This window comes from Myodes glareolus, chromosome 8, assembly GCF_982192425.1.
Source record: "Myodes glareolus chromosome 8, mMyoGla1.1, whole genome shotgun sequence".
NCBI lineage: Eukaryota > Metazoa > Chordata > Mammalia > Rodentia > Cricetidae > Myodes > Myodes glareolus.
This window is the reverse complement of record NC_142033.1, coordinates 98,934,167-98,960,377: the sequence shown is the minus strand read 5'-3', so window position 1 is coordinate 98,960,377 and position 26,211 is coordinate 98,934,167. Positions and strand designations below refer to the sequence as shown.

The following is a 26,211-nucleotide window of genomic DNA, read 5'->3' as shown; positions in this document are numbered from 1 at the left end:
ATTCTCTGCTGGCACCCGCCCGGCCGCCCGGTGGTCGCACAGAATCCTGGGACTTGTAGTACACCCCAAGTGCTCTTCGTGCAAGCTGGTTACAGAGGACTACGATTCCCAGGATGCATACAGAAGCTGGCAGAGGGAGGGGCGGCTTCAGCCCTCGCGGGCGTCTGCGTTTCCTAGCGCCGCGATTTCGCCTAGTAACCCGTCCCGGCGCTGGCCCCGCCTCCGGAGCCCCGGCTGGAGGAAGAGCTGGTCCCCGGGCGCCCCAGTGACGAAGCCTATCCCGGGGTGCTCGGGGCGGGGAGGGAGGGCAGGCAGAGGATTTTGCTGGCTGGTGCGGGATCCTGGACGCACGGCGGGCAGCAGAGGTTAGAGGCGGAGAGAGCAGGGATGTTCGGAGAGAGTCTGGTCCGGGTGGGAGTGTAGGAACCCGCCGGGACCGTGGAGCGCGAGCCAGGGTATCCCTCGGGATGGCATCCCTCGGAACTGCCGCGGCAGGCTGAGCATGGGGTATCTCTGTCCTCGGGGCCCCACGGGAGACCTCGCCCCCCGCCAAGCTATAGGCAGAATCCCGGAGCCCGCAGGGTCTCGTAGCTTGCTCGGATCTTCTTGGGGACAGGGGCACGATTATTATTAAGATCATCATCATTATATTGTTATTATTATTATTATTATGTTGCCACTTGTTAATTTTTTTTTCTTTTTCTTTTTCTCCCCTGGAGCGGGAGCTTTTGTAGGTAGCGCTTTTCTCTAGTTGTCCTGGTGCCCGATTTCCTACAATTCAGATTTTTTTTTTTAAATGACGCTTGCAATTGGAGTAGCTGATTAGGGAAAACGGCTAAGTTCTTTATGGTTTTCTCTGTGAAGAGAAGGCTCATGGATAGTATGGACTTTAAACACATGCACGACAGCTAACTGGAGCATCTGAAAAAAAAATGACCATTTTTCATATTCGCCCTGGCTTTATGGAGGAAACAGCAAGTGTTATTTCAAATTAGATCAGCAACTGCCAGCCAGTAGTAGCGTTTAGGGCGTATTTCCTACAATTAAGGAGGTGAATACGGAAGGAGAAAGGTGGACAATTAAAATAAAAAACGCCCAAACACAATCCACAACTTGGTTTTAGTTTGATGATCATTTTCTTGTACTAGGTGACATGCAAAAATTCTTTCTCTTCCTCGCTCTTGCATCCTAGATGTAGACTGTCAATTTCGGATCCAAGGACGATGATGGCAAAGCTTACTCCGGCTGCCTGTCAGATCAGACCTGTCACAGAATAAATCCCGCCGCCTTCTGCGAAGCCCCCGCGCGCCTCAAACTTGGCGAACTGGGTAATCCGTGTCTGGATATGCAGATCTCTGATTTTAAAGGCGGGGTGACCCCAGGGAGAACCTCTCTCGGGGGCCGAAGCCCGCAGGTGCAGTGAGGCGTGCGCACTGGTGCTGGTGCCCCCGAAGCCGCCTGGCCCCCGAGGGAAGGAGTCGGGGCTCCCAGCGGGGTCTTGCTGCTGCGCACCGGCGGCGGCGGCTTGTCTCCCGCAGCAGCGGATGATGGTGGCGGCCGGCGTACTGGGCTGTGCCTGTGCGTCGCCGCGGAAATCGGCGCCCCGCGCTGTACCCTGAGCCCTTGCAGGTTCGCCGCAGCAGCCCGAGCCTTGAAGAGGACAGAGCCGACGCGCGGGGCACCGGGGGTCGCGCGGGGTCGGCTTATAATGGCGGATCGGACAGCTCCCAGTTGCCAGCTCCGGCTGGAGTGGGTGTACGGGTACCGGGGTCACCAGTGCCGCAACAACCTGTACTACACCGCCGGCAAGGAGGTGGTTTACTTTGTAGCTGGGGTAGGGGTGGTGTACAACACCCGAGAGCACAGCCAAAAATTCTTCCTGGGACACAACGACGACATTATCAGGTAAGGGGGTGAACTGGGGCCGTGGGAAAGGGTTGAATATAGAGGACATAAGGGTGGAAATAACCGGGGTCATGTCCGTCCGAGAGCCCCGTGGAGTAAAGGATTCTCCTAGGAGCCGCTAGAGACGGGCTGCAGATGCTAGGGCTAGAGAAGAAATAGGGAGGAAGGTGTAGCTGGGAGAGAGTCGTCGCTGTCCCTTCAGAAGGCTTTGAAAGCTCTACTGAGTTAAGTGGTGTGCTGCTGTTTTGTTCATTCCTGCTACAAGTGGAAGGACTGGATAACTACCAAACACCTCTCACGCTTCCCTAACTAGGTAAACAGTAGGACCACTAGATGAACTGTGGGTAGCATTTTTGGAGGGCTCCTCAGTAGGTTCCCCAGCAAGCAAATGGATCTAAACAAATGAAAAGAAATTTTGCTACAGGTAGAAATTTTGGGATCTTCATCCCCGAAGCACTGAACTGGGGATATTTCTGTTGTGGGTGGGGAGTGTTTTCTGATTGCAGCAGTTTTTTAGTGCCGAAAGCTTATTTACACAATAAATGGATGTTTTTCACAACATTTTTAGGGTATTAAAAAGAGTGGCAGCAGCTACTGAACCGTAAAACCTTACCATCTACCCCGTAGAATGAGCAGCATTTGGTAGTGGATGGTCTAGGGGAACTCCTTTGCACAAAGTAGTCGTTTTTAGGACCCCTCTTGTTGATAAAGGGGGCATATTTGAATCTTTGTACCAGCCTCTCGTCTGGATTAGACCTATTTCTCCCCAGCCTTTGTCAGCGTCTCCTATGGCCAAATAGGTGTGGTCCAGATGCTGTTCATAGGGAATCCCTTTCTGCCTAAGGCAGTTGAGGACGCTTTCCATGGTGTGGACACCTCCACTCACAGAGGCAATGATTACTGAAGATAGACCGTGTTTGTACCTTCCAGATGTGTGTTTCATTGGTGCAGAGCGCAGCGTCTACCTAATCAGGATATCGTTTCTGTTATAAATTGGCCTTTCGCATGGGATGAGTAGAGTAGTGTGATGTCAATGGTCTTACCTTCTTAGTGGGAACAGCAGCATAAAAGGTTTCTCCCGCAACTGGTGCTGCACTTACAGTCCAGAATTATTATTATTTTTTTTTAGTTGAAAATGGTTACAGAAGGCAAAAACTTAATACTTGGAAACATAGGACACACACACACACACACACACACACGTTTGAGATCTTGACTTTGTGTCTTTCCTCCCTGACTTTGTGTCCCTCCCTGTCCCTTGTGTTTTTAAGATAAGATCTCACACTTGAGCCCATGTTGGCCTGCAACTCAATATGGAGTCCAGGCTGGCCACAAACTCAGGGCAATCCTTCTGCCTCAGATTGCTGAGATTACAAGGGTGAGCCGCCACACCCAGCTTTGAGCTCCCCTGTAGAAGAAGACTTTGCATACTGGGAGCTCTGAAATGCCTTCCAGATCTGGTGGGACTGGCATGCAAAACTTCCTTCTTGTCACATCAAAGCCCCCTTTCCTTTCGTCCCGGATTTGGGACGGTTGTGATTGGGGCATCCTTACTGAGTTCCAGCCCGCAGATTTTGTCTCCCTAGTTGTGTGGCTGATTGTTAAAGGCACAGGTGCAAATGATTAACCGTGACTCACGAGAAGGTTGGCTGTTTAAAAATTTAAACCCATTGTGTGTTTGCTCTGTCTCCATGCAGTGCTTTCCAATGCAGCATCAGATAAGAAGGGGTGGTCCTCTGGGGGAAGGGGAAGAGTAGCAATTAAACAGAAGATTTCCTAGGGTTAAATGATATTAACACGACACTTCGCTCAGCTACTTGGGGGGGGGGGCGGGGCTGGATTCTTAATACACAGTCTTTCTCTTAAAAGGAAAAAAAAAATTAATGCCTTGTTGAAATTGAAGGTGGGAAAGGGTGGAGTTGCAGTAAACCATTGTGATGATGGGCAGCTGGCCTGGAGGGGCTGTGAGGACATCTGGCTGGATGGTTAAAGAGACATTCGGGTTTGAAGAGCAGGCGAATGAAGTTATAACTGCTTTACAGGTAGACGTAACTGATGGGAAGGCAAAAGGGAGAGTTTATTTTCTGCTCCACTTCTTGAGATGGTTATATCTCTTAGACTGAACACTGGTATAGCAGCAAGTGTGACTTCAGAACGAGACCTTTACATTTTCCATGATAGTGGCTGGTTCTGTGTATGTGCAGGTGTGCAGAGAGTCTACATTGATATACATCTTTGCATATGGCATAACATGAAGTTCAGTGGGTAGAAAACCAAAACCACAGCTCTTTATGTAATTAGGGACTGTGAATTGGAGTGTGTGTCTTGTCATCTTGCTGTCTCTCATACATCTAAACACCTTTTTTTTTTCTGAAGAAGGCAGAACATAAACAACAATGTTCTTTTATCGTATCGCTTCAATCCATCTCTGCATGCCCTAGTATGCCACTGTTTTTCCACTTGAAATGCTGAAGTTTACCATTGAATGGGGTTGGCTTAGTAGCCAAGGTTTTAGTGCAGAAAATATTTTGTCTTTTTAAATAATTACACAAATATTAGAACTCTTGATTTCAACAAATCGGGCAGTGCAGTTCCTGTTCACTGGCTTATGAAGGAAATTCCATGCCTATAAATTTGATACTTAAAACAAATACACCTTTGCCTGGAATATTAGCTGCAAAGCAGCCTAACATATATATTGACAACATACTCCATTTTATAAAGCTGCGTGCTCTCTGAGATCGTGGTGAACCTTAATGACGAAGGATTTCGCAGGCCTCATTAGTGCTCAGCATGTGTCCTTTTGCTTTGACAGGATGTGCATTTAAGGCAGATTTTTCCAAGTGTTGCTGTGTGAGGCATAATGTGATTTGTTGGCTAAGCAGGCTTAGTTTCATTCTCTTGAATGATTATCTTTCAATGCAGATGACAGATGAGAGAATGATGCCATCTTTTAGGCTTGATAACACTGTGACGAGACAAATAAATACCCTAAACTGGTGTTTGTTATTGGGTTGACAAAACTCAAATTGTGTTCGAAGGCAAGACGGTCAGGGGCTGCTGGCTGGGATAATCACTGCTTTGCTTTCCTGAGCCGACAGAAAACCTCGAGAAGGAGAGAGAATAGATGGAAGAAAAAGTCACCTGTGCAGCCACCCCCATCACTGTCCTCATGTTCACAGTGATGTGTTTGTCTCTACACTGTGGATCCCTATATTCCTTCTAGATAATTCCATTTCTCCATTTTATTCTTATTTATTTATTTATTTATTTATCTATCTATCTATTTATTTATTTATTTATCTTCCTGTTGCAGAGGAGGTTTAGTTGCAGTGTTATCTTAAGGGGAAGGGTACTGACCTTTTGACATCAGAACAAGCAGGAAGAACCCCACTGCAGTTTACTAGAAGCATTCAACAAGGGTGTGACCTCTCTTGGCGTTATTTGTGAAATGAACCTGTCAACACCCAAGTTGCAGCATTGCTGGGGTGATTATAAAGAATGTATGCAAATTATTGGGGGGGCTTACCCTTAATAGGTACTCAATCAATGTTTATTGTTGTGCTCAATTAAACACATACACCCCCCAAACAGTTCCTCATTGTGCACAGACAAATGTTTAGACTCTTTTCATTCCTTTGTACCCTAACTTTCCATTCTGTCCTGATTTTTCCATTAAAAGTCATAAGATGTTTGCTTCTTGCTTGCTATCTCATGCAGGAACCCGGTTCTTCCCTGCTTTATACCAGAATGATGTACTTGCCCTTCTCTTTTTGTGAAGCCTAGATCAGCTACAATTTGGGCATCAGTGTCATCGGTAAAACAGCTTAAATCCCATGATAAAGTGGGATTTACGGGCATTTGTGGTGTTGTTGAGGTTGCATAGAAGACGCCCACAGTATATGGCCAAGGGTAAGTGCTCATCCCAGGGACGGTGTTTGTATCCCTGCCCTGGGCAGCCCCCCGGCTGCAGTGTAACCTCTCCTGGAGACCTTTCTCCGCACTCAGACAGAATACCAAGTGCTACTCCTCAGGTTTTGCGGGGGTTTCTGGTGCCATTCTCCCATTCCGAACATCTCTACCTGTAGAGGGAACAGCTTCCTGATGCTGAGAATGAACCTTAACATAGGCTCAGTTAACATTTCCTGAGAGCTAAAGACCCTGAGTTAAATGTGTATCCAGATTTATCTCCTCCATCCTTTCAATCTGCCTTCTGGGGAGCCTGGCTTGCTGACCCCTACTTACTGACAAGGTAAGTAAGGCACAGAGGTGTTAAGGATTTCATGTCTGGTTAGCAGCAGGCTGACTCTAGAATGGGAATTGGAGTCGAGGTTGGTCCAATTCCAAAGCCCAAAGCTATTGCTCCCCTGTTTTCCAGGTTCTGATCTTAGCTGCTGGGTTCCTGCCTTTGCGCTGGTTGTTAATGGAGGCCAGCACACTGTTCTCTCTGTGGCTCTGCTCATCGTCAGGTGGCCTATCAATCCTGGGCTTATGTTTAAGAGCCCTTGAGACAGATGGTTAGATCTCAGCCTAGACAGAGAGTAATGGTCAAGTTCACTGGAGCAATAGCATCAGCCTTGAGACAATGATTGGAAATGATCATCTGGTGAGGCCGTTTAATTGAAAAGGCTTAGAAGTCTAAACTGTGACAGGCTAAAGCAGTCTAAGGCCGCAGCTGTAACTGAGGTTGTTGAGTTTGAAGTGAGCCACAGAATGGCCATGGCTGAGCCTCAACTGTGGTTCCCATGAAGGCCCGGGCATGGAACTTTATATTTTGAGAAAGGGAAACCTAGAGATGACTATAAAGAATTAAATCCTGGGTTGGGGATGAAACTCAGTGGTAGAACACTAGTGTATACAAGGTTAAATCCTTAGACCACAAAAGGGAGAAGGGAAAGGCAGAGAGGGAGGTCGGGGTGGGGAGAATATGAGTTATACCTGTATCTGTTGAAGTAGTGCTCCTTGCCGCCGTACGAGGCAGTTTATATGTGTCGTCACATTCTGGGTGCCAGCTTCAGTTTACAGGCTGTCTCTGGGAGGGACATAGATTTAAGTCATTTAGAGCTGGACAGATGGCTCAGAGGTTAAGAGCACTGGCTACTCTTCCAGAGGTCCTGAGTTCAATTCCCAGCACCCACAGGGTGGCTCACAACCTTCTAAAATAGGATCTGATGCCCTCTTCTGGCGTGCATGTGTACATGCAGACGGAGCCCTCATACATCGAAAATAAGATTTAAGTCATTTAGCTTGGATCCCACTCTTTCATGTATTAGCAAGATTGTGAAGCAAAAGGCTTGTTTATTTGTTGACTTTAGACATGGTCTTTATAGTTCAGTCTGGCCTGGAACTTGCTCTCTAGCTCAGACTGCCTTCCCCTTGAGCTCTTTCTGCTGCCTTCTGGATGCTCTGATTACACTGTGTGCTCCTCCACCGCCCTCAGAGACTCACGAGCTATTGATAAATTGCCCTATTGTTGTTGTTGTTAATGACCTACAGATTATTTGATGATTTTTACTAGGATTTATTTATTCTCTAATTCTAATTATTTTTCATTTGTTTATTCATCAGAAACTCATATTGTGCCTAAATGCGTCTGATGTAAGAGTGTGTCGGAGAATCCCTGGGTACTTCCGGTGTGGAGGCTTTCAGTGTATGAAGATAGCATTGTGGGCATGCGGGGTTGTAAGTGCTAAGGGGCAAACAGAGAAACTGGGTTGAGTGGGGCTGCCTTTAGAGAATGTTTCCACCACATCTATCCGGGAATGGCGTTTAAAACTGGGGTCTGACGGGACATAGTGAAGATGGGGCGTCTGAGGAGACACCAAATAGCACAAATGTATCAGAGTGGGAAGGAGCTTAGTGCCCAGAATTCTGGTGTTAGAGACCCAGAGGAAGACCAAGGACAGACATCCCAGTTCCCAACCAGGTCACTAATGCCTCATGGGTTTTGGTACCATATGTCCTAGATTTCCCAGGACAGTCATTCCATTATTGTCATGAATACAGTTTTTCTTATTAGATATCAGTGTCGATTTTAAATTCAGAAATATGAACGCATTTTTACTTGAAAATGCGATTACAATCGGGTAACTCCTTGCAAACATCTGCAGAGTGAAATCAACCCAACTAACAACACGAATGGTCACACAGGCAGAGTTCACTTTGGCAAAGCAAAACTTGTTCATGGTGGGCTCTGTCAGTGGGCTATGCGTGGAGATTCTTCTTCCCCCAAGGATCTGAATGTCCCTGTAGTGGTAGTGATTTTGTTCCAATGGGAGGGAAGCTGCAGGAAGGCTGACTTGCTGTCTCCTCTCTGGAGCTGACTCGGCCCCCGAGAAAGCCTTGCTATTTGAGAAGCTGTTCTTTAGTCCATGGACTACGTGTGTAGGTTTATTGGTGTTTGTCAAGTGGGGATTAGTTTTACGTATAATTAAACAGCTTTCAGGTACTGTGCATGCGAGTCACTTGGTGAAATCAAGGTTGTGCCAGTAGGCCTGTGAGGGCTGCAGGCCGAGCTCTCACCAGCTCCTAGGTGGTGCCGGCACTGTTCGCCCACAGACTCCACTTCAGAAGTTAGCTTTGATGGAATGCATTGCTATGCCTCAGAACTCAACACACAAGTGGTTTTCAACCAGAAAGATATTGCAAACTAGCAGAATTTTAATCACACGCACACATGAAATGTATATTCACTACAGTTTCATATTGCATTTCCAGTTGCATTTATACCTAGTTCAGTGTTCTTCTGCTTCCCAAAAGAACAAAGTAGTTACTGATTTAAACCACGTAAAGGGTATCAGAAGACTCCCCCTTGTCTCTCCATAGTCTGTGTGAACATGCGCTCTAGAGTGGCTGGATCATACGGTCAGTCGGTGTTTGAATTTTTTCTAGTTTTTGTTTTTTTATTTTTTGCTTGCTTTTTTTTTTTTTAAAGACAGGGTTTCACTAGGTAGATCAGGCTAGCCTCAAACTCACAGGAATCCTCCTGCCTCTCTCTTCAGTAGTGCTGGGATTAAGGGCATGACCACCATGCCCGGATCCTTTGTTTAATGATTTGAAGCACTACTAAGCTGTTTTCCAAAGTAACCACCCTACTTTGTAGGTCTATAGAAGTAGTGTATAAGAATAAGTTCTCTATATATTCTGAACGTAGGCCTTCAATTATTTACAAATATTTATCCCTTTCTTTGAGTTGACTTCACTTTTTTGATATATGAAAGCTTTAAAATTTGATGGTTTTCAGTTTATTTACTTTTTTGTTTTTTTGTACTTTTGATATTCTATTCAAGACACCATCATTTAACTCAAGATTATAAACATTTATTTCTGCTTTATTCTAGTTTTAATATCCAACTTTTAGATTCGTTTGATGGTTCATTTTAGGTTACTACATGGAGCCCAGTTTCAGGGTTCTGCAGGTAGGCATGCAGTTGTGCTCACTCTGTACGCTGGGGCTACAGTTTCCCTTTGAAGTTAGGCTGGATTCCCAGAGTCATTGAATTCTTCTAGGGGCCTATTCCTTCCACAGGAGATACTGAATTGGGGGGTGGAGTAGGGGACAGAAATAGCCATTAAAATGTTTAATGTATGAGCTGGAGAAATGGTTCTGTAGTTCATGTAGCACATGTTGCTCCCCCAGAGGACCTGGTTTCTATTCCCAGCACCCACATCAGGTGGCTCATAATCACTTGTAGCTCTAGCTCCAAGGGGATCCAAGATCTCTGGCCTCTACAGACAGCTGCATAGCCATGTACACACACACACACACACACACACACACACACACACACTTAAAAATAAATCAGTCTCTAAAAAGGATTACCCTAGCCGGGCGGTGGTGATGCACACTTTTAATTCCAGCACTCGGGAGGCAGAGGCAGGCGGATCTCTGTGAGTCAGAGGCCAGCCTGGTCTACAAGAGCTAGTTCTAGGACAGGCACCAAAGCTACAGAGAAACCTTGCCTCAAAAAGAACAACAACAACAACAATAAAGGATTAGGATCAACCTAGAAGTGATGGACGTCAGTGGCTTTGGCTGCTCTTCCATCCTGGTTAAAGACATCACATTCTCAAGAATTTGGAGATCTTATGTATTTGTAGAATGGAGCCATTTACATTTGGAGAAACTGGTTTAGAGCAAGTTGCAGTCAAGACAATAGATTTGTTTACTCCCAAAGTTGTTTTTGAAAAAATGAGTTTGTAGACTCTAGCCCTGCTGGTGGCAGTGAGTCTGTTGGTTCTGTAGAGGGGTTTGTATATGGAAGAGAGGGGTTATAAAAGAAGGTACCCTTTTGTCTTTTCTACACCCTACACTCTTTCTTTTTTGAGAGACTGTCTCATGTAGTCTAGACTAGCCTGCCCTCCTCATGTAGCTGCTGAAGATGACCCTGAGCTCCTGATTCTCCTGCCTTTGTCCCCCAAGTGCCGGGATTGCAGGCATGCGCTCTCACAAGATTGCTGGGCAAAAGTTGGGAGCACGGGGGTGGGGGAGAGGTAGGAGGAAGGGGAGATGGGGAGAGAGAAGGGAGAAGGGGAAGATTGGGGAGAGCTTGGGGGAGTGGGATGATTGGAATGGAGGAAAGGTGGATATGGGAGCAGGGAGGAAGATATCTTAATTAAGGGAGCCTTTTTAGGGTTGGCAAGAGACTTGGCTCTAGAGGGGTTCCCAGGTGTCTAAGGGGATGTCCCCAGCTAGGTCCTTGGGCAGCAGTAGAGAGGGTGCCAGAACTGGCCTTATTCGATAGCCACACTGATGAAGATTGCATATCACCATAGAACCTTCATCTGGCTATGGATGGAGATAGAGACAGGGACCCACATTGGAGCACTGGACTTAACTCCCTAGGTCCAGATGAGGACCCATTTCTTTTTTAATTCTTCCCTTTCTTCCTTCAAAGGGAGGCAGGCTGATGGTCTCAACCCAGAAACTGAAGGATTCTGGGATGTGACCCTGGTTCTCTGCCAGGGAGGAGGGAGCAGCACAGGGTCACTTTCTGGAGAGGGCAGGCACTTTCTCTCAGCTCCACACATGGACCTGTTCTGTTTTGTTTGTAATCTGGTCGGAGCCCTGGGCGTTACATGCCAGGCAAGTGCTTTATCATGAAGTTCTTTATTTTATGATAGAAGCTTTCATTTTGGAGTGGGGGGCTTAACTGATATTGAATAATGTCATTAAAATATTATTCTATGCTCATTGTTAGTTAATTTTATAGATAAGACTAAAACAAGACTTGAAATTAATATGAGAGCCACTAAAGAGGGGCTTATCACATGACAAGGAAGTCTTCTGGATCTTATCACAGAGCGTGCGGTTTTCTCTCAGGCACCGCACAGGTGCCAGGCAGCCAGGCTTTCCCTATTTCTTTTTCCTGCATGCCTTCCCATATACCACAGGAATTCACATCTTTGCTTCTTTTTTAATTTTTCTGGCTCCAGAATGCCTGTTTAACTCAATAATTTGTTTTATACCTGGCTGTCTCAAGTCTGTCTCAGTCTCTGGGTACACACGGCCTTCAGCTTGGTCCTACAGAAGTAACTGAACCTTTTTTGTTTTTAAGTCTGAATTCCAAAGTCCCAGGAAAGAGAATCTAATTGACTTAGTGTGGGTTGAGATTGACCTAATCAAACAAGCTGTATTCTAGAGACTGAAACTATTTCCAAGGGCCTTTGTTTCAAGGAGGATCATCTCATAAAGAGGGCCTCATTGAAGAAGAATGGACAGGAACTCCACTGTAGAAAACAGACAGGAAAGAAGAAGGTGGGCCATTTCTTGATACATAAAAAAGAAGAACTAAATGATGAGAAATATCGAGTCAGGATCAGAAAATGTAGAGACAAGAACATAAACAGAATCTAAATTAAAAATATGAGTGATATGTCATGGAATTTTCAGTTCCCTGAAGAGAGCAGGCCACAGCACCTCTGAGTGCTGGCTCATCCCTGAACATGCCATTCCAGCTGCTTGACGTGACCTCTGTCGTCTCTGCTGATACAGCCTTTCCCTTCCTTCCGTCTCTCCTTGAAGCTTTGCCGACAGTTCGGACTATTTTAAGCCTTCCTTTCTCCGCTAGCTTAGACCACAGAGCACAGGTTTCCCGCGCAGAACCATGTGTCATATCGCATTAGCTTGCTGCCTTATTGACCACTCTCTCCACCTGACCTGAGTTCCATGTGCGTCCCCACGCCTAGCAACCTCTCCAGGGCACAGTAAATGTCTACTATGTTTGATTTGCTCTTTGATTTCCTCTCCAATTAGTTGGCCTTAATGAGGATGATGTTGGGTAAGTAAGATTTCTATCAAAATCTTTTTTTATATACGTGGTGAAGAGAAAAATCTTAAGAATATTCCCAGCTGGGATCGATAGGAAGAATTCAGAGTCTTTTTTTTTTTTTTTTTTTTTTTTTTGGTTTTGAGTGTAGGGGTGCACATCTGTAATTCAAATACTTAGGAGAGACAGAGGCAGGAGGATCATCATGAACCCAGATAGGGTTCAGCCTGGGCCATATAGGGAGACCCTGACTTAAAAAAGAAAGTAAAATAAGGTTTTCAATTAATAACAATGGTCAATTATTAAATTCTGACACAAAACTTTGTCTCCTTCCTCTACTGCTTTGTTGGTCTGGGCAGAAAATGTAGCCATTGAGAACATAATGCTTTCTATGAAATGTAGGCTTGGAGCTTACAATGTGACCTTATTAATTTTGGAAACTTGGTTGAAGTAAGTAGCAGTCGGAAGCTCTCGGCGTGCGCTGGTGGAGGAGCCCTTGGTGGTGAGCATGTTCCCGTGAGGGCTAACCGGGACCGACCTGCTCAGAAAGCAGGTGGCCCTGTCCCATTGAGCTTCCTTATTGGCCAAGATGTGTGCGCGAAGACTCCCACCACGTGGGCAGAAACTTGTTCGTTCGCTAAGACAAACTCTTCTTCTCTTGTGATGCTTTCGTCAGGGTTTAGTCCTGGCAGTGCGAAAAGTTACTAAGACACAATGAACAAACCATTCTTTTGGATGACTTGCACTTAAGTCTCTCTCTCTCTCTCTCTCTCTCTCTCTCTCTCTCTCTCTCTCTCTCTCTCTCTGTCTGTCTCATTCCTTGACTACGTAGTAAAGAAATTTTGGGTTTGCATCCTTCTGACTTAGGAAACATACAGACTTTGATAATCTGTATGTTTTTGAGAATCTGATCAAATGTCGACAGGAGGGAAATGCAGCCTGGATGTGTGCAGAGATTGTAAGGTAGTGCCTGCCAGTTCTAACTGAAGTCGGTTTGCCTGGCCTGGGAGAGGTTGACTCAAAGATACAGAAATAGTGGCTCAAAGTCGAAAGTTCTGTTTAAGACAGTGTTTCTCAACCTGTGGGTCACAGTCCCATTGGGGTCACATGACCCTTTCTCAGGGGTCACCTAAGACCATCAGAAAACAGATATTTCCATGACAATTCATAACAGTAGCAGAATTGCAGTTATGAAGTAGCAATAAAATAATTTTATGGCCAGGGATCTGCACAATATGAGAACTCTGTTACAGTGTCACCGCGTTAGGAAGGTTGAAAACCACTGGTCTAAGTGGCAGAGGAGGGTGACCTTTGAAGGGTGAAGGGCTGTTTGACAGGCGGGCTGAGGATAGGCAGGAAGGAGGGGACAACAGGGAAGACATGGCCTGTGCAGAGGACCTGGGCTTCTAGGAGCAGGGCCCTGGAGAAGGTAGGACAGGACTGCAGTGGTGCGGGATGGGAGTGAGGGGTGTGGGAGATGAGGCTGAGGAAGAGGGTTGGGGAGTCACCAGGGGAGCCACAGCGCCTTGCCTAAGTTCTGGCCATCAGTGAGACTTACCAGACAGACAAGACCAGGTTGCCAGTTTACACTTTAGGAAGATCTTTGATATTAAACTTCCTGGGGTGGGGAGAGTGCAGACGTTGTCCGTGGATTGGTGCATACAGCACCGACCTCTGCACTAACTCCATCTGTCATTAAGGGTGTGACCTTTCTGGGTCTCATCTGAAGAGGAAGAGATGGACTTTTAAAATCCCTTCTACTGAAGATGCTGAGATTCCTGGTTGTCACCATGTACATCTCCATTTCCTTGTTTCTCACTTATTCTTCAACACACCAAATGGTTTTCTAGTTCTGTCAGCCACCACAGTCATTGCAGTCATTGTGGAATTGCTCTGGGGCCATCTGGTGCTGGGGTGGGGGTGGGGGATCAGATCCTGTTTAACTCTGTAGTGTCTGGTGGAGTGATCATCACTTCCACCAAACTCATTGCCTCTTCCCCACTTACATTAAGACCCCCTGGCTGCCTCTGTCATTCATTGGTGCATTCTTCCATACAAGGGCTCTCTGATATTGTTTATCAGATTTTCCTACTAAAACTTCATGGCCTCGAGCTAACCATGAGGAAATAAACCAAGGGAAATTAAAGAACGTTTTATAACACATCTGATAAGTACTTGGAAAAGGAATTTCATCTTCCAAAAAGACAAAAAGAGGTTGAGTATTCAGATTTACAAAGGATGAAAAGGTATTCTATTAAATGAAAGGTATGATGTTGGGTTCGGGTGGAGAGAGGTTGCTGCTTACCAAGGAGGGCCATCCAGATGGCTCAGTGGTTAAAGGCATTTGCCACTAAACCCGATGACCTGTGTTCGATCCCTGGAGCCCACATGGGAAAGGAGAAGACTATATTCTGCAAGCTGTCCTTTGACATCTACACTCATGCTAATGCAGCCCAATAAATAATATTTTTTTAAAATGCAAAAGAACCCTTGGTTTAGTGGAATGAAAATGTCTTTCAATAAAGGTTTCATGTGTATTTACCATGTTCTATACATGTGCTGAGGATCCAAAACTGAGAAATATTTGCCACCTCTCAAAAATGTCCTATAGACAATATTGACCATACATGAGCAGCTGGGTGTCTACACTGTGGCCAACGGTCTGTAGGAACCTCAGGATGTGTATCTAACCTGTTCAAGAATGCAGGAAGTGGCCAGGGAGGAATCTCTGGAGAGAGCATCATTTGATTTAGGTTCCAGGGTAGTCACTCTGGCTGCAGTGTCTGGATGAGAAAGTCCAGAGGCACTTAAAATAGTGCCACAAATATGGTGGTCTGCAAGGCTAAACCCTGGAGACCCACATCTCTGGGGACTCAATGTAGCCAGAGTGCGTGGGAAGGACAGAATGAAAGAAGATTCTGGCATAACCTTGGATGAATGCAGTTATCATTCATTAAAATAGAACAAGGAGAGGGTCAAGATTAGGGGAAGATGAGTTCAGCTATGAACATATGGTCGTGATGTTTGGTGATGGGATTATATAGGTTGGTGATCCTGTTAAGATTATGTAGGATTTGAAAGATACCTCTTACCTACTGATGTCACAGCTGTCTCTGCAATGGAACTCTTGATGTTGTAGTGTAGCACAATGCTTGTGTTTGTGGTGATGCCACAACCTGCTATGCCATTAGTTGTGACAAAGAAGTGACTGCATTTGACTTGCATATGTATTGCATAGACCCCGTGGTTTTAGAGCATACTTGTACTTTAAGATGCTTACCGTGAAGTAGCATGCCGTGTTATGCCAGCAGCAGTTCCGACCACATGTTAACTCCGTTTCCTGATTGCACTAAGAGGCCATGTGGAGACGTTGCCCAGTCTGTACCCTCTGGTGGCCACACATTGATGACATTGCGTGGCAGTGTAGCTCTCAGAATGTGTCCCACTAGAGTGAAGCCCGGCTACACTGGCATTGAGGTGTCTTTGATATACCCTATAGAAACGTCTAGATGAGGGAAAGAGCAGTTGCAGTGTGTGGAAGTGGGTAACACAATCCAGAGTATAAGGAAAAAAGAAAGGAGGCCAGAGCCAGCACTCAAGAAAGATCAACTTGAAAGAGACAGGAAAAGAAGTGCTTGAGAAAGACAGTCACAGGGTAGGAGACAGATGAGGGGCATGGAATGTCCTGGAAACCAAGAGTGGGATATCCAGGAGATACTCCACCGCTTCAGCAGAGTAAGACAGTTTGAGCCTGGAAACCACTCAGGGGCTAACAGTGGGGAGGTGAGTGGAGACTTTCTTTTACTACACCAACGGGGAACTCGCCCTCCTGACAGTACTTGCTGCTGGCTTTTAACTCCATTATAGCAGTTAGAAGGTCCAGGGGGTTTTCCCTTTAACTTTACATTTCTTTTGGCATTTTCTTAATCCATGATGCTCACACTCCTGAGGCTGTCATGCAGCAGTGGTGATGAGCAGGATTCGGACTTAATGGCTTCTGTCCCCAGCAAACTTGCTCTTCTGGAAAATAAGAGATGCTGTGACAGATGTTGCTTCTTGGTGAAAAGTCGTGCGGGTCTGTTTTACTGCATGGTAGAATACAGTCACTCCAGCTGGCTATGTTTATGTGAGAATTTGGATGCTCACAATGGATTCCTAAGTCTTCTTTGCTTAGACTGAACATCTGTCTGAAGCTCACATACAATAAAAATATCATAGAGGGCATACAAATTCTAGAATGTTTGATTATAATTACTTTAGCTTCATATTTTTATTTATGTGTTTATGTGTGTATATGTTAGTATGTCACATGTGTATCGGACCTGTGGAAGCGTTGGGTCCCCTGTCTCTGGGGTTATACGTGTAGTTACAATGTGGGTGCTGGAAAACAAACTTGGATTCTCTGGAAGAACCGCAAGTGCTCGTAACGACTGAGCCATCTCTCCAGACCTTATAATTACTGTCTATTATATAGTCTATAGGGGAAAAGTGAGAAGATAATGCAGCTAAATGTGTATTTAGTGTTTATTGTGTGAGTGGCAATGAGTGAGCAACAGTGGCGGTTCCCGCTGGAAACATTTGGGTGCTTGCTTCCCCACCCCTTTTGCTCCTGTTGTCCAGCTCACCCTCAGTGCAGACAGTCTCGTCCTGTCCTCCAGCCTGTGCCCGCTTTTGTCGGTGTGGTCACAGTAGCCTCCCGCTGCTGTCCTTCCTTTCACTTTTAGTTCCTGCCCCAAACCTAGATAATTTAAAAAAAAATACAAATTTATTACCTCCTCATAAAGATCCTGATTAAAGAAAGCTGTAAGACTCAGACACGTGTACTTTGAAAGAAATCCCCGCAGAAATATAAAGATATATGCAAATGCATATACACACATGATTATGCACAGGCACTTAACTTATTCTGCCCATTGAGAGCGTCGGAAAGAAAAGACGTGTTGACAGCCGTGTCATGCCTAACACGCAAAGCTTCCAAAATACCGTTCCCCCGGGAGAAAATTGCAAGACTGAAGAAAAGGCTGATTCTAAGTCTGGGGCAGGAAAACCCAAGACAGATGCAGAACACCTTCGTGTGCTAGAAAGTGGAATTCAAGGAAAAGAGGGGCATTAGCCGGACACAGTCATCTGCCTGGATGCATGTCCACTGGCCACATCTGAGCTAACTGACGGGAAGTCTGACTGTGCGTCCACAGTGGTCTCACTCACCCCGGAGAGACACTCTCTGGAGTAGAAAGCAGATATCTGGCAGCTACATCTTAACCAAATTCAATCCACAATAGTGGGGAAAACCAACTCATTAAGTTTCCCCAGATGGCTTTAGGTTCTGGAGTCTGTACCGTACCAGCCCTGGAACTGCTGGTCTAAAGATTAGGTCTAGCCTGGCCTTGCCTTGGTGGAAGACTCCTCCTGCACCGACTCCAGGGCTTCCAGATTGGGTCCGCCCACTGGTCCGCCCACTGGTCCGCCCACTGTTGGTCACCGTCTGCATAGATGTCTTCCTTTGTCCTCCTCAACGTTAAATCCCACCATATTTCACCCCTTCTGTGCAAACAAGCCTCGTTCCCCGTGGTACTGCTACGTCTTGCTGCTTCGAATGTGCTCCCCCCGGGTCTCTCTTGGGACAGATTCATGGAATCCAAGAGGCAACTCCGGTGCCACCATCTCTATGAAGTCCCATCAGATTTCTTGAAGCGGAACTGGTGTCCTTCCTCTCTCTGCCTTCTGTCTGAGTTTCTCTTAGAATACTTTTCGTATTGTGCTGCAGCTTCACTCTGCGTGTCTGCTCACTCCACCTAGCAGACCACTGACCCTCTGTGTCCTAGAAGTACTTCTTGTGGAGACAACGGCTATGGCTTTAGGTCAGTCAGACTTAGGTTAGAGTCTGATTCACACTTACGTATCATTCTCTGTCCAGTCTCGGCTCCTTCTCTAGACGGTGGTGCTGAGTCAGCGGAGAGCAGTCGCTGTAGGAGCGGTGGTCAGATGGGTGCAGGCGAAAGCCGTCTCACAGACATGAACTGGATGTCTGCCCGCAGACACTCCTTCCTGTTGGTCCCAAATACGTCTGTTTAGAAGAGAGCACCTGAGGTGAAAACGGATGAGGGCTTAAGCTAGAACACTGGGAAGTTGTCTTGTCTTAAAGAATGTGGAGAGATAAAGGAGCCCTCGGGGGCTTGAGGAGTGGAGAAAGGGAGTTGGGGGATGGGTGGTCAAGGCTTGGAAGCCAAGGAAGGAGCAGATGTCTGCTGTGCTCTGGAGGTGCTGGTGGCAGAAGGTCAACTGTGGAGCTCTGTGGAAAGATAAATCAGGATCTGGCCAGGAAAGAGGTCAAGGCAACAGTGATTTCATTCTAGTGATGTAGCCTGGGATGCAGACTGCAAGAACTACGAGGAAGAGGAAGTGGAGGCAAGAGGAACAAGAAACCTAATTAAGGCTGTGCTCCCATATATGGGCAGGGCGTTTCCGGTATCTGGAAGATTTAAGAATCTTCTTGCTCATAAGTACCTATCCTGTGGAATTGGCAACCCCAAGATGCCGTCTGTTTCGCTAGTGAGTTCTGAATGAGGTGTGTGCAGGTCGGCCATGAAGTATTTGTCCTTTGGTTTGCCACCAAATGATCTTAACCAGAAGGCAAATCTGCTTCAATGGATCACTAAAGCAGAGATTTACATGTCTGCTTATTGTTTTCTTAGGGCACGGGCTTGTGATTTTGTCTGCCTTTGTACTGATATTTCGACACACAAACTCTTATTTAAATGCTTTAGCAAAACAAAGTGAAGAAGAGAATAAATTTAAATTACTGTAGTCTGTCAGTCGTGCCACAGAGACTGTCACACCACAGAGGCTGACCACATCGTAGTCTGTCACACCGCAGAGACTGTCTATACCGTAGTCTGTCACACTACAGAGACTGAACTTTTGGTTCAAATTTTATAGAATTCATGACTTCATCTTTTTCTCTATGAGCAGCCTTTTTCTTTGTGATACGTTTTTGTCTTCCAAATAGAAAATGATTGATCTGTCTCTAGGAATATTTAATTCCATCCACGTCCTACTTTCACCGCTAATTGAACTCTTTTTATTTATTATTTTTGGTGGTTTCCACAACAAAGAGGAAATGAAGATTTTATAAAGCAATGAAAACATTGGGTATCGATCATCATAGCACAAGTGGTCCCGGGAGGTCACACTAAGGCAGCAGTCACTGGCAGCATCACGGGTCATCCGGGCTGCCCTCCCCAGCTGCACACAGTACACTCCAGGAGGCGGATGCTATGGTTTTCTGTGCCTAGATGATTTAGAAGTGAGAAGGAAGCACAAATACTAACTTGACTTTTTCTCCTAAAAGTTCATAGGAATTGTAATTAAGGGCTCAAAAAAAGTGATTTTTATTAAATATCGGGGGTAGCATAGCATTTTGGCCAGTATGTATAAAGTATAAGAGATAAACAAAGAATTTCAGCATGGCCATCGGACTGGTGGGTAGAATGTTTCACTTGCTTTTGTAGAAATAGTCTTGACTGTGACTTTATGGTCCGAGGTATTTGTGGTTTCAGAGCAGGATCACAGAGAAAGCAGATCTTTCTCTTCATCCGTCTGTTACACAGGTGTTCCCGTGATGTCAGTAGCTGCACACTGGGCTAGAGCAAGGTCTCAGAAATCCAGAATGACAGGAGCTGCTAATGAGGTCCTGGAACTATTTTGAAGGATTTTTTTTTTTTGTATGTGATGTCAGAGGATTTCAAAACCCATGATCCAGGAACTAAACCAATCAAATCAACACGTCTGTGAGTTCTGCTGCAACTTCACCTGTGAGTAGGCTCAGGCCAGTGGTGTTTGTGTCTGAAGCCTATATACGCCTGGGCTTCATTCTCACCGCTGCAGCAGACCTAGTGATGGAGTAAGGGGAATTGGAACATTAAATCAGTACATTTATTTCAGGACTTACTTCATTTGAACCCTAAGCAAGAATTGCTATTAACTATTAACTAACACATTGATTTTATGGCATGCTATTTCTCCTTTAAGTTACGGGAAATTATAAAAAACAAAACCCTGAGATGAATGTGGGCAGTTTCATTTTTCATATAGGATTCATACCCATTTGTATTAATCCCTAAATCACACAACTGAGTTATCACTCAACTTGATCCTGTTCCTTGTTAACTTATAGGTTTGTAAATTTTCGTCTTAACATGTACAAGATGTTCTAGGCATTTTGGAGAAAATGGGTTCCTTTCAGTGTAGCCTGTTGAAAAAATTACAAAGGGTAAAATCATTCATTGATTTTTTTTTTGGCATTCCACCAAAAAGAAATTATAGCTATCTGATAGAAAACTTAGAAAAAATAAGCAGTCAAATAACATAGTCAAATAACATATCAAACCTGTGATTATATGTTGTCAGAAGGATTCAATAAAGCCTTGTTCCCTTTGTACATGCCTAGTGCTTGTGGTAGACACGGATTCTGTCAGTCTTAGTTGACGTAATAAGCTTTAAGTCATGGGGGTGAGAGAAGGGAATCTTGCAAGACCCCACCTGTACTGGGAGAGTGGAAAAGTGCTTTTGGTTTTCTTTCTGGCTAAAGGCCTGAGCCTCTCCTGGGCATGGCCATCACCGAGAGTTTGGTATGGAGAAGGCACAGCACATTTTTGTTGTCTTGCACTAGGTCGGAGGTCATCATTCCCCTGTATTATCTAGACTTGCAGCTTGTTGGTTCAATATCTGTTTTGTGTCTAAGCATTCCTGCTGATGGACATTCGAATTGTTAGCTGTTAAAGACAATACCCTACTACATCTCCTTGCATGTTCTTCTGGATATTTGTATGTTTCTATAGCAGGTATTTCTGGAAGTGGAACAGCCAGGCTCAAAGAATATGTGTATTTTCAGCATGTTGTATGGATGTCGATGAGAGTGGATGCTTTATGCTTTGGCAAAGTGTGGTGTTTATCGGGAAGGTGGATAGAGTTTCTTCTGTTTAATTCCTTGTGCATGTCAGACTCACAGAAATAGTTCTGCTCAAGTATTAAATTGGAAGGTCATTGGCCTGATGATTGCATACATAATGATGTAACTGTTATCATAATACCAACAAGGATTTGTTCTATGAAAATTTGTATGTATCGGTTCCACTGATATATAATGTTGATACACATAGAAGATAAAATCAACATCTTGTAAGTTTATTTTATTAATGTTGTTATGTGCTAAGCAGTTGGCTGAGCATTTTGTGTGTTATATATATAATTTAGTCTTCACACAATGACTTTATCATAGATCACCTTTTATTAAGGTAGAAACCAAAGCCCAAGCAATGCCTTTCTCCAGGATAGCTGGCTAGAACCTGACGAGCTGTGGTTTCAAGCTGGCTCCCTCTTACCCTCGACCCGCTTACTTGATTGCCTGGTCTATTTCTTATCACCCAGTTATTATCATCTGATGGGAGGATCAGGGGTGCCCCACAAAGAAAGCTTGTAGTAGGTCTAACATGGACACCCACCAAGACAATGTATCCACGTGTGCCTCTCCCAGTGAAAAAAAGAAAGAAAAAAAAAAGAAAAAAAGAAGAGGAAAAAAAAAGAAACTAGGTATGTTCTAAAAAGTTCTGCTTGGTGGTCAGCACCGACCAATGTTTTCCATGGTGTGTTTGCTGAAAGAAAAGGCAACGGTCCCCATCACATTTTCTTTCTCCCAGTTCTGAGGACCAACCCAAGGCTTTGTCCATGATAGCCTAACACTTTACCTCTGAGTCAAATCCCTAGCCTCCCCTATCTGCTATTTCTTGAGCAAGGACATGAGTTACTTTACATAGAAAAGACATAAATTATGGCAGAAACATTGCACGCTTCAGTGCAGAACAGAATCTGGCCATAGGAGCATCAAGATCTGCCTGATGGACCTGCCTGAGACCATGTCCGACTTTTGGGTGTGTTCCAGGAAGAGCTCCGGTGAAGATATAGACAGATCATTTTCAACTCCTAGAACTGGATTCGGTTTTTACACTCAAAATGGCTGACCTGGCTATCTGCCATTTGGATATCTCTGTGGCCTCTTAGCTATCTGCTCAGCTCCTGCTCTTCTGAGAAGACATGGGAATAAGGAGTTGGCGTTACCGTTACTGCAATTCCTTTGGTGTTTAAAGACTGTTGGTTCAGGGCAACTGTGATGTCTAATGTTGGTTGTCAACTTGACTTATCTGAGGAGAAGGACCCTCATTTGAGGAATTGCCTCCATCAACTTGGCCTGTGGGTACATCTGTGGGTATTTTCTTGATTGCTAAATGATGTAGGAGGGCTCAGCCCACTGTGGGTACCACCCCTAGGCGTGTGTCCTGGGCTGTATTCAGAAAGCTGAACTTGAGTTTGGAAACAAGCCAGTAGGCAGTGTTTCCTCCATAGCGTCTGCTTTAGTTCCTCACTCTGAATTCATGCCTTGGGTCCCCTTGATGGACTGGAATCCAAAGAAACCCTTTCCTTCCCAAGGTGCTTTTGGTCATGGTGTTTAATCACAACAGAAACCAAACTAGGACAGTTATAGAGCCCTGAGAAAGGAAAGGAACTGCGTGGTTTACGTCTCTAGAAAAGTCCAGATTTGTGCTCACATCTCGTCTTCAGGGTACAGTGTCAGTAGAATTTAGATCACCTTTCCCATCCATTGGGTCTCTTGGCTGCTGCTGTCAGGTTCCTTTCAGACTGTGTGGTGGGCAAGATGGTAGTGCCATGCATGGCTTTTGGTTCCTGGCCTCTCAACCAGAGGCCTCATGAGAACTGGGAGGTTTTGGTTTTTTGTTTGTTTTCCCCAGCACCAGCTTAGAGAAAGAAGACTCTAATTCGTGCTGTATGATTATGTGACCGTCCTTCAAGGAACTGTGGCAGATGGTTCTCTCAAGTCATGTGATGGGGAAGTGTTTGTTCCTAAAAGAGGGAGAAGAGGTATTACCAGAAGGGGAAAGAGATGTCACGTTTACTAAAGCAACTTGTATTTATTTCAAAGTGGCTGTTGCCAGAAAGCCCGGGAAATGACAGTAGGAACCTGAAGTATCATTTGGAGAATGGATAAGTTCAGAGACCAGTACACCCAGCTTGATTATTCCTACAATAGGGATGATCACCTTTTCTGACACTCTTTGTTAATCAATTAACTAATTTATTTGTGTGTGTGGTGCATGTGTGTGGGTCTGTTGGTACTCTTGCTCATTTCTGGTACCTGTGATGTCAGGGTGATCCTGGACGTCATCCTTATTTGCTTCTCTACATTATTATTATTATTATTATTATTATTATTATTATTATGATTATGATGATGATTATTATTATTATTTTGACATAGGGTGTCTCACTGAACCCAGAACTTGCTGTTTTGGTGAACTGGCTGGCCAGTGAGTCCCCGGTATCCACTTGCCTGTCTGCCTGAGCTAGGATTACAGCAGCCATGCCTGGCTGTTTACATGGTGCTGGAGTTGGAGCTCAGTTTTCATGCTTGGGCAACAAACCTGTACCAACTGAGCCTTCACCCCAGCCCCTTGCCAATGCCTTTCTAAAAAGTTTTATTAAGCTGGTACTTAAAAATGTACAACTACGTATTTATGAAGTGCAATGTTTATATGTATATATATATTATATAACATTTAAGTCAGATTAAACATCCTAGGAAATGACTAGCATGTAATAAGCAATTAATAAACATCAGCAAATGCTCTAAATTGAATGCAATGAATACATGTATAGTATATGTCTTCACCATTTTATAGTAGTTAATGCTGCTACCCTTCATGCTCATCTTACGATACTCTTGAAAACTGGAGTTACTAACTTAGCTACTAAAAACTTTAATAATGCCATTATTAATAATGTAATCCTCTCAACCGCAGTGTCCTCTCAACAACAGTTTGAGGTGGCTACGAGAAAACTGGTCAAAGTCACTGCAGATAGTGAGCTAATTATTTGTCACGTCATCGTTACATTCCCAGTATTACTTGCCATTTCCTAGCACCTGTACAGAGAGCCCTTTCAGACACATCAGCAGATTGTCACACAGCCCTTCATTGTCACAGTTCTTCAGCAGTAAGAAATGGAACCGAGGCATTGCCGTGATGGAAGCTGTCTTACTCAAAGAAAGCACCGTGTGTGGGGTGCCCATCCCATCGTGACGTTACTGCTGAACGCGAGCGGTCCAGTTACACAGGTCCTGCTCCCAAAGCCTTGCCGAAGCCTGGAGGATTTCTCTCTGGAAACGCTGGCTGCCAAGGACCACACTGGAGCTAGAATCTTCCTGCTGAACTACGGCTACCAGAACTGGCAACAAGGCAACCTCCTGCCCATGAAGGTACTGGGAAGAAGAGGCCACTTCTGGGAAGGGTGACCGTCAGAGGAGGAAATGCCTGTCAAAAACTGTGCACAAGGCTGGAGAGATGGCTCAACAGTTAAAGAGCACCAGCTGCTTCCAGAAAACCCGAATCAAGTCTCAGGACCCACATGGCAGTACACAACCATTTGTAACTCCAGTCAGGGAAATAAAGCCCTCTCATGACCTCCAAGGGCATTGCATGCACATGGTGCACACACACAACTCATATACATGTAAAAGAAAATGAATGAAATCTAAAATAAAATAAAAATGACCTTAGGGAAGTAGAAAAAGACAAGATCTCCTGAGTAAATTGGGAGCATGGGAACCTTGGGAGAAGGTTGAAGGTGAGGAGAGAGGCAGGGAGGGGAGCATAGAAAAATGTAGAGCTCAATAAAAATCAATATATATATATATGACCTTGACCCCCACAACAAAGTTATTAACCAGGCCTTGACCACTCACAAAGGTCTTTAATAACCTTTTTTAAAAAAACTTTAAATTTTTTATTACTTTTTCTTGTTTTATTTTCTTTGTCTAAGTGCTTTGCCTATACATACATATATATGCACCATATGATTGTCTGGTGCCCAGAGGCAAGAAAATGGTGTTGGATGTCCTGGAACTGGAGTTACAGACAGTTGTGCTCTGCCAAGTGGGTACTAGAGACCGAACCTGGGTCCTCTGTAAGAGCAGCCAATGTTCTTAACTGTGGAGCCATCTCCAGCTCTTAAAGAAGGAAAAAAAAAACAAGCCAAAGGCTACCAAAAACATTGGATAAAAGTTATGAACTTAAAAATTAAAGATCAATGCAAATATTTAGGAGAAGACAAGAATATGAAGAAAATAGAACTGGGAAGAAAGCCGATGGGAAAAATAGATCTCTTCAGATGAATGAGAGCTAATACTATAATACGTAGACATGGCAACAAAGTGAGAGAGACATTCTTTGCATTTTAAAGAGCTTTCCAAAATACAAAATTTGTTAGTAGAAATAAAATTCAATATGTTTGCACAATAAAAATGAAAAGTATATAAGAAAATAGATAATGATGATACACAAAACAGGATTTTAATTACTGATCCAGGAAATTCCAAAAAGACTTTCAAACAGAGAGACTGAAAAAGAAGACCTCACCACCACAGCAATGGTTGTACAGGCTGAAAGATCTAGAACTTTGATAGGAAAAGGCCCAATCTAAGACATATTAAAGTTAAATTTCAGCATGTAAAGAATAAAGAGACATTCATTAAAACTTTACAGACAGCAACAACAAAAACAAAGTAGAGATTCTGCTTTTTTAATGCCCTCAAATCCAGAAAAAACTTTCATTCAGAATTGTTTTTGAAAGCTGGGTGGATAACCCAGGGGATGAAATGTTTGTTGTGTGTCTTAGTCAGGGTTTCTATTGCTGCAAAGAGACCCCCGGAGCCGGGAGACTCTCACTCAAGTCTTGGGATAACACAACCCCCCAGGAACTCAGGAGAGACCATCCTTGCTGCAATCACACAAGGTTTATTGACAGGAACCAGCTGGGGCTGAAACTCATTTCCAATGCAGGGGTAGAGGAGTTTGACCCCAAGTAGCTGGGAGAGCAGGTATTTAGGGGAAGAAACCACAACCCAAAGGGGTTAGGGAGGGTGTCGGGGGTAACTCCCTTTCTCAAGATTATAATCTAACTTTATGGT

The 26,211-nt window shown here is 44.7% G+C and overlaps 1 protein-coding gene across 1 annotated transcript in view; it reads left to right on the top strand.

Moving 5' to 3' along the window:
* Positions 1 to 240: 240 nt before the first annotated feature.
* Positions 241 to 26,211, top strand: part of Eml6 (EMAP like 6) — a 252,535-nt gene continuing 226,564 nt past the window's right edge. Inside the window, exons 1-2 of the mRNA XM_087909226.1 lie at positions 241 to 365; positions 1,193 to 1,905. Coding sequence (XP_087765352.1) covers positions 1,709 to 1,905 — 197 coding nt within the window. The 5' untranslated portion in view covers positions 241 to 365; positions 1,193 to 1,708. The remainder of the gene's footprint in view (positions 366 to 1,192; positions 1,906 to 26,211) is intronic.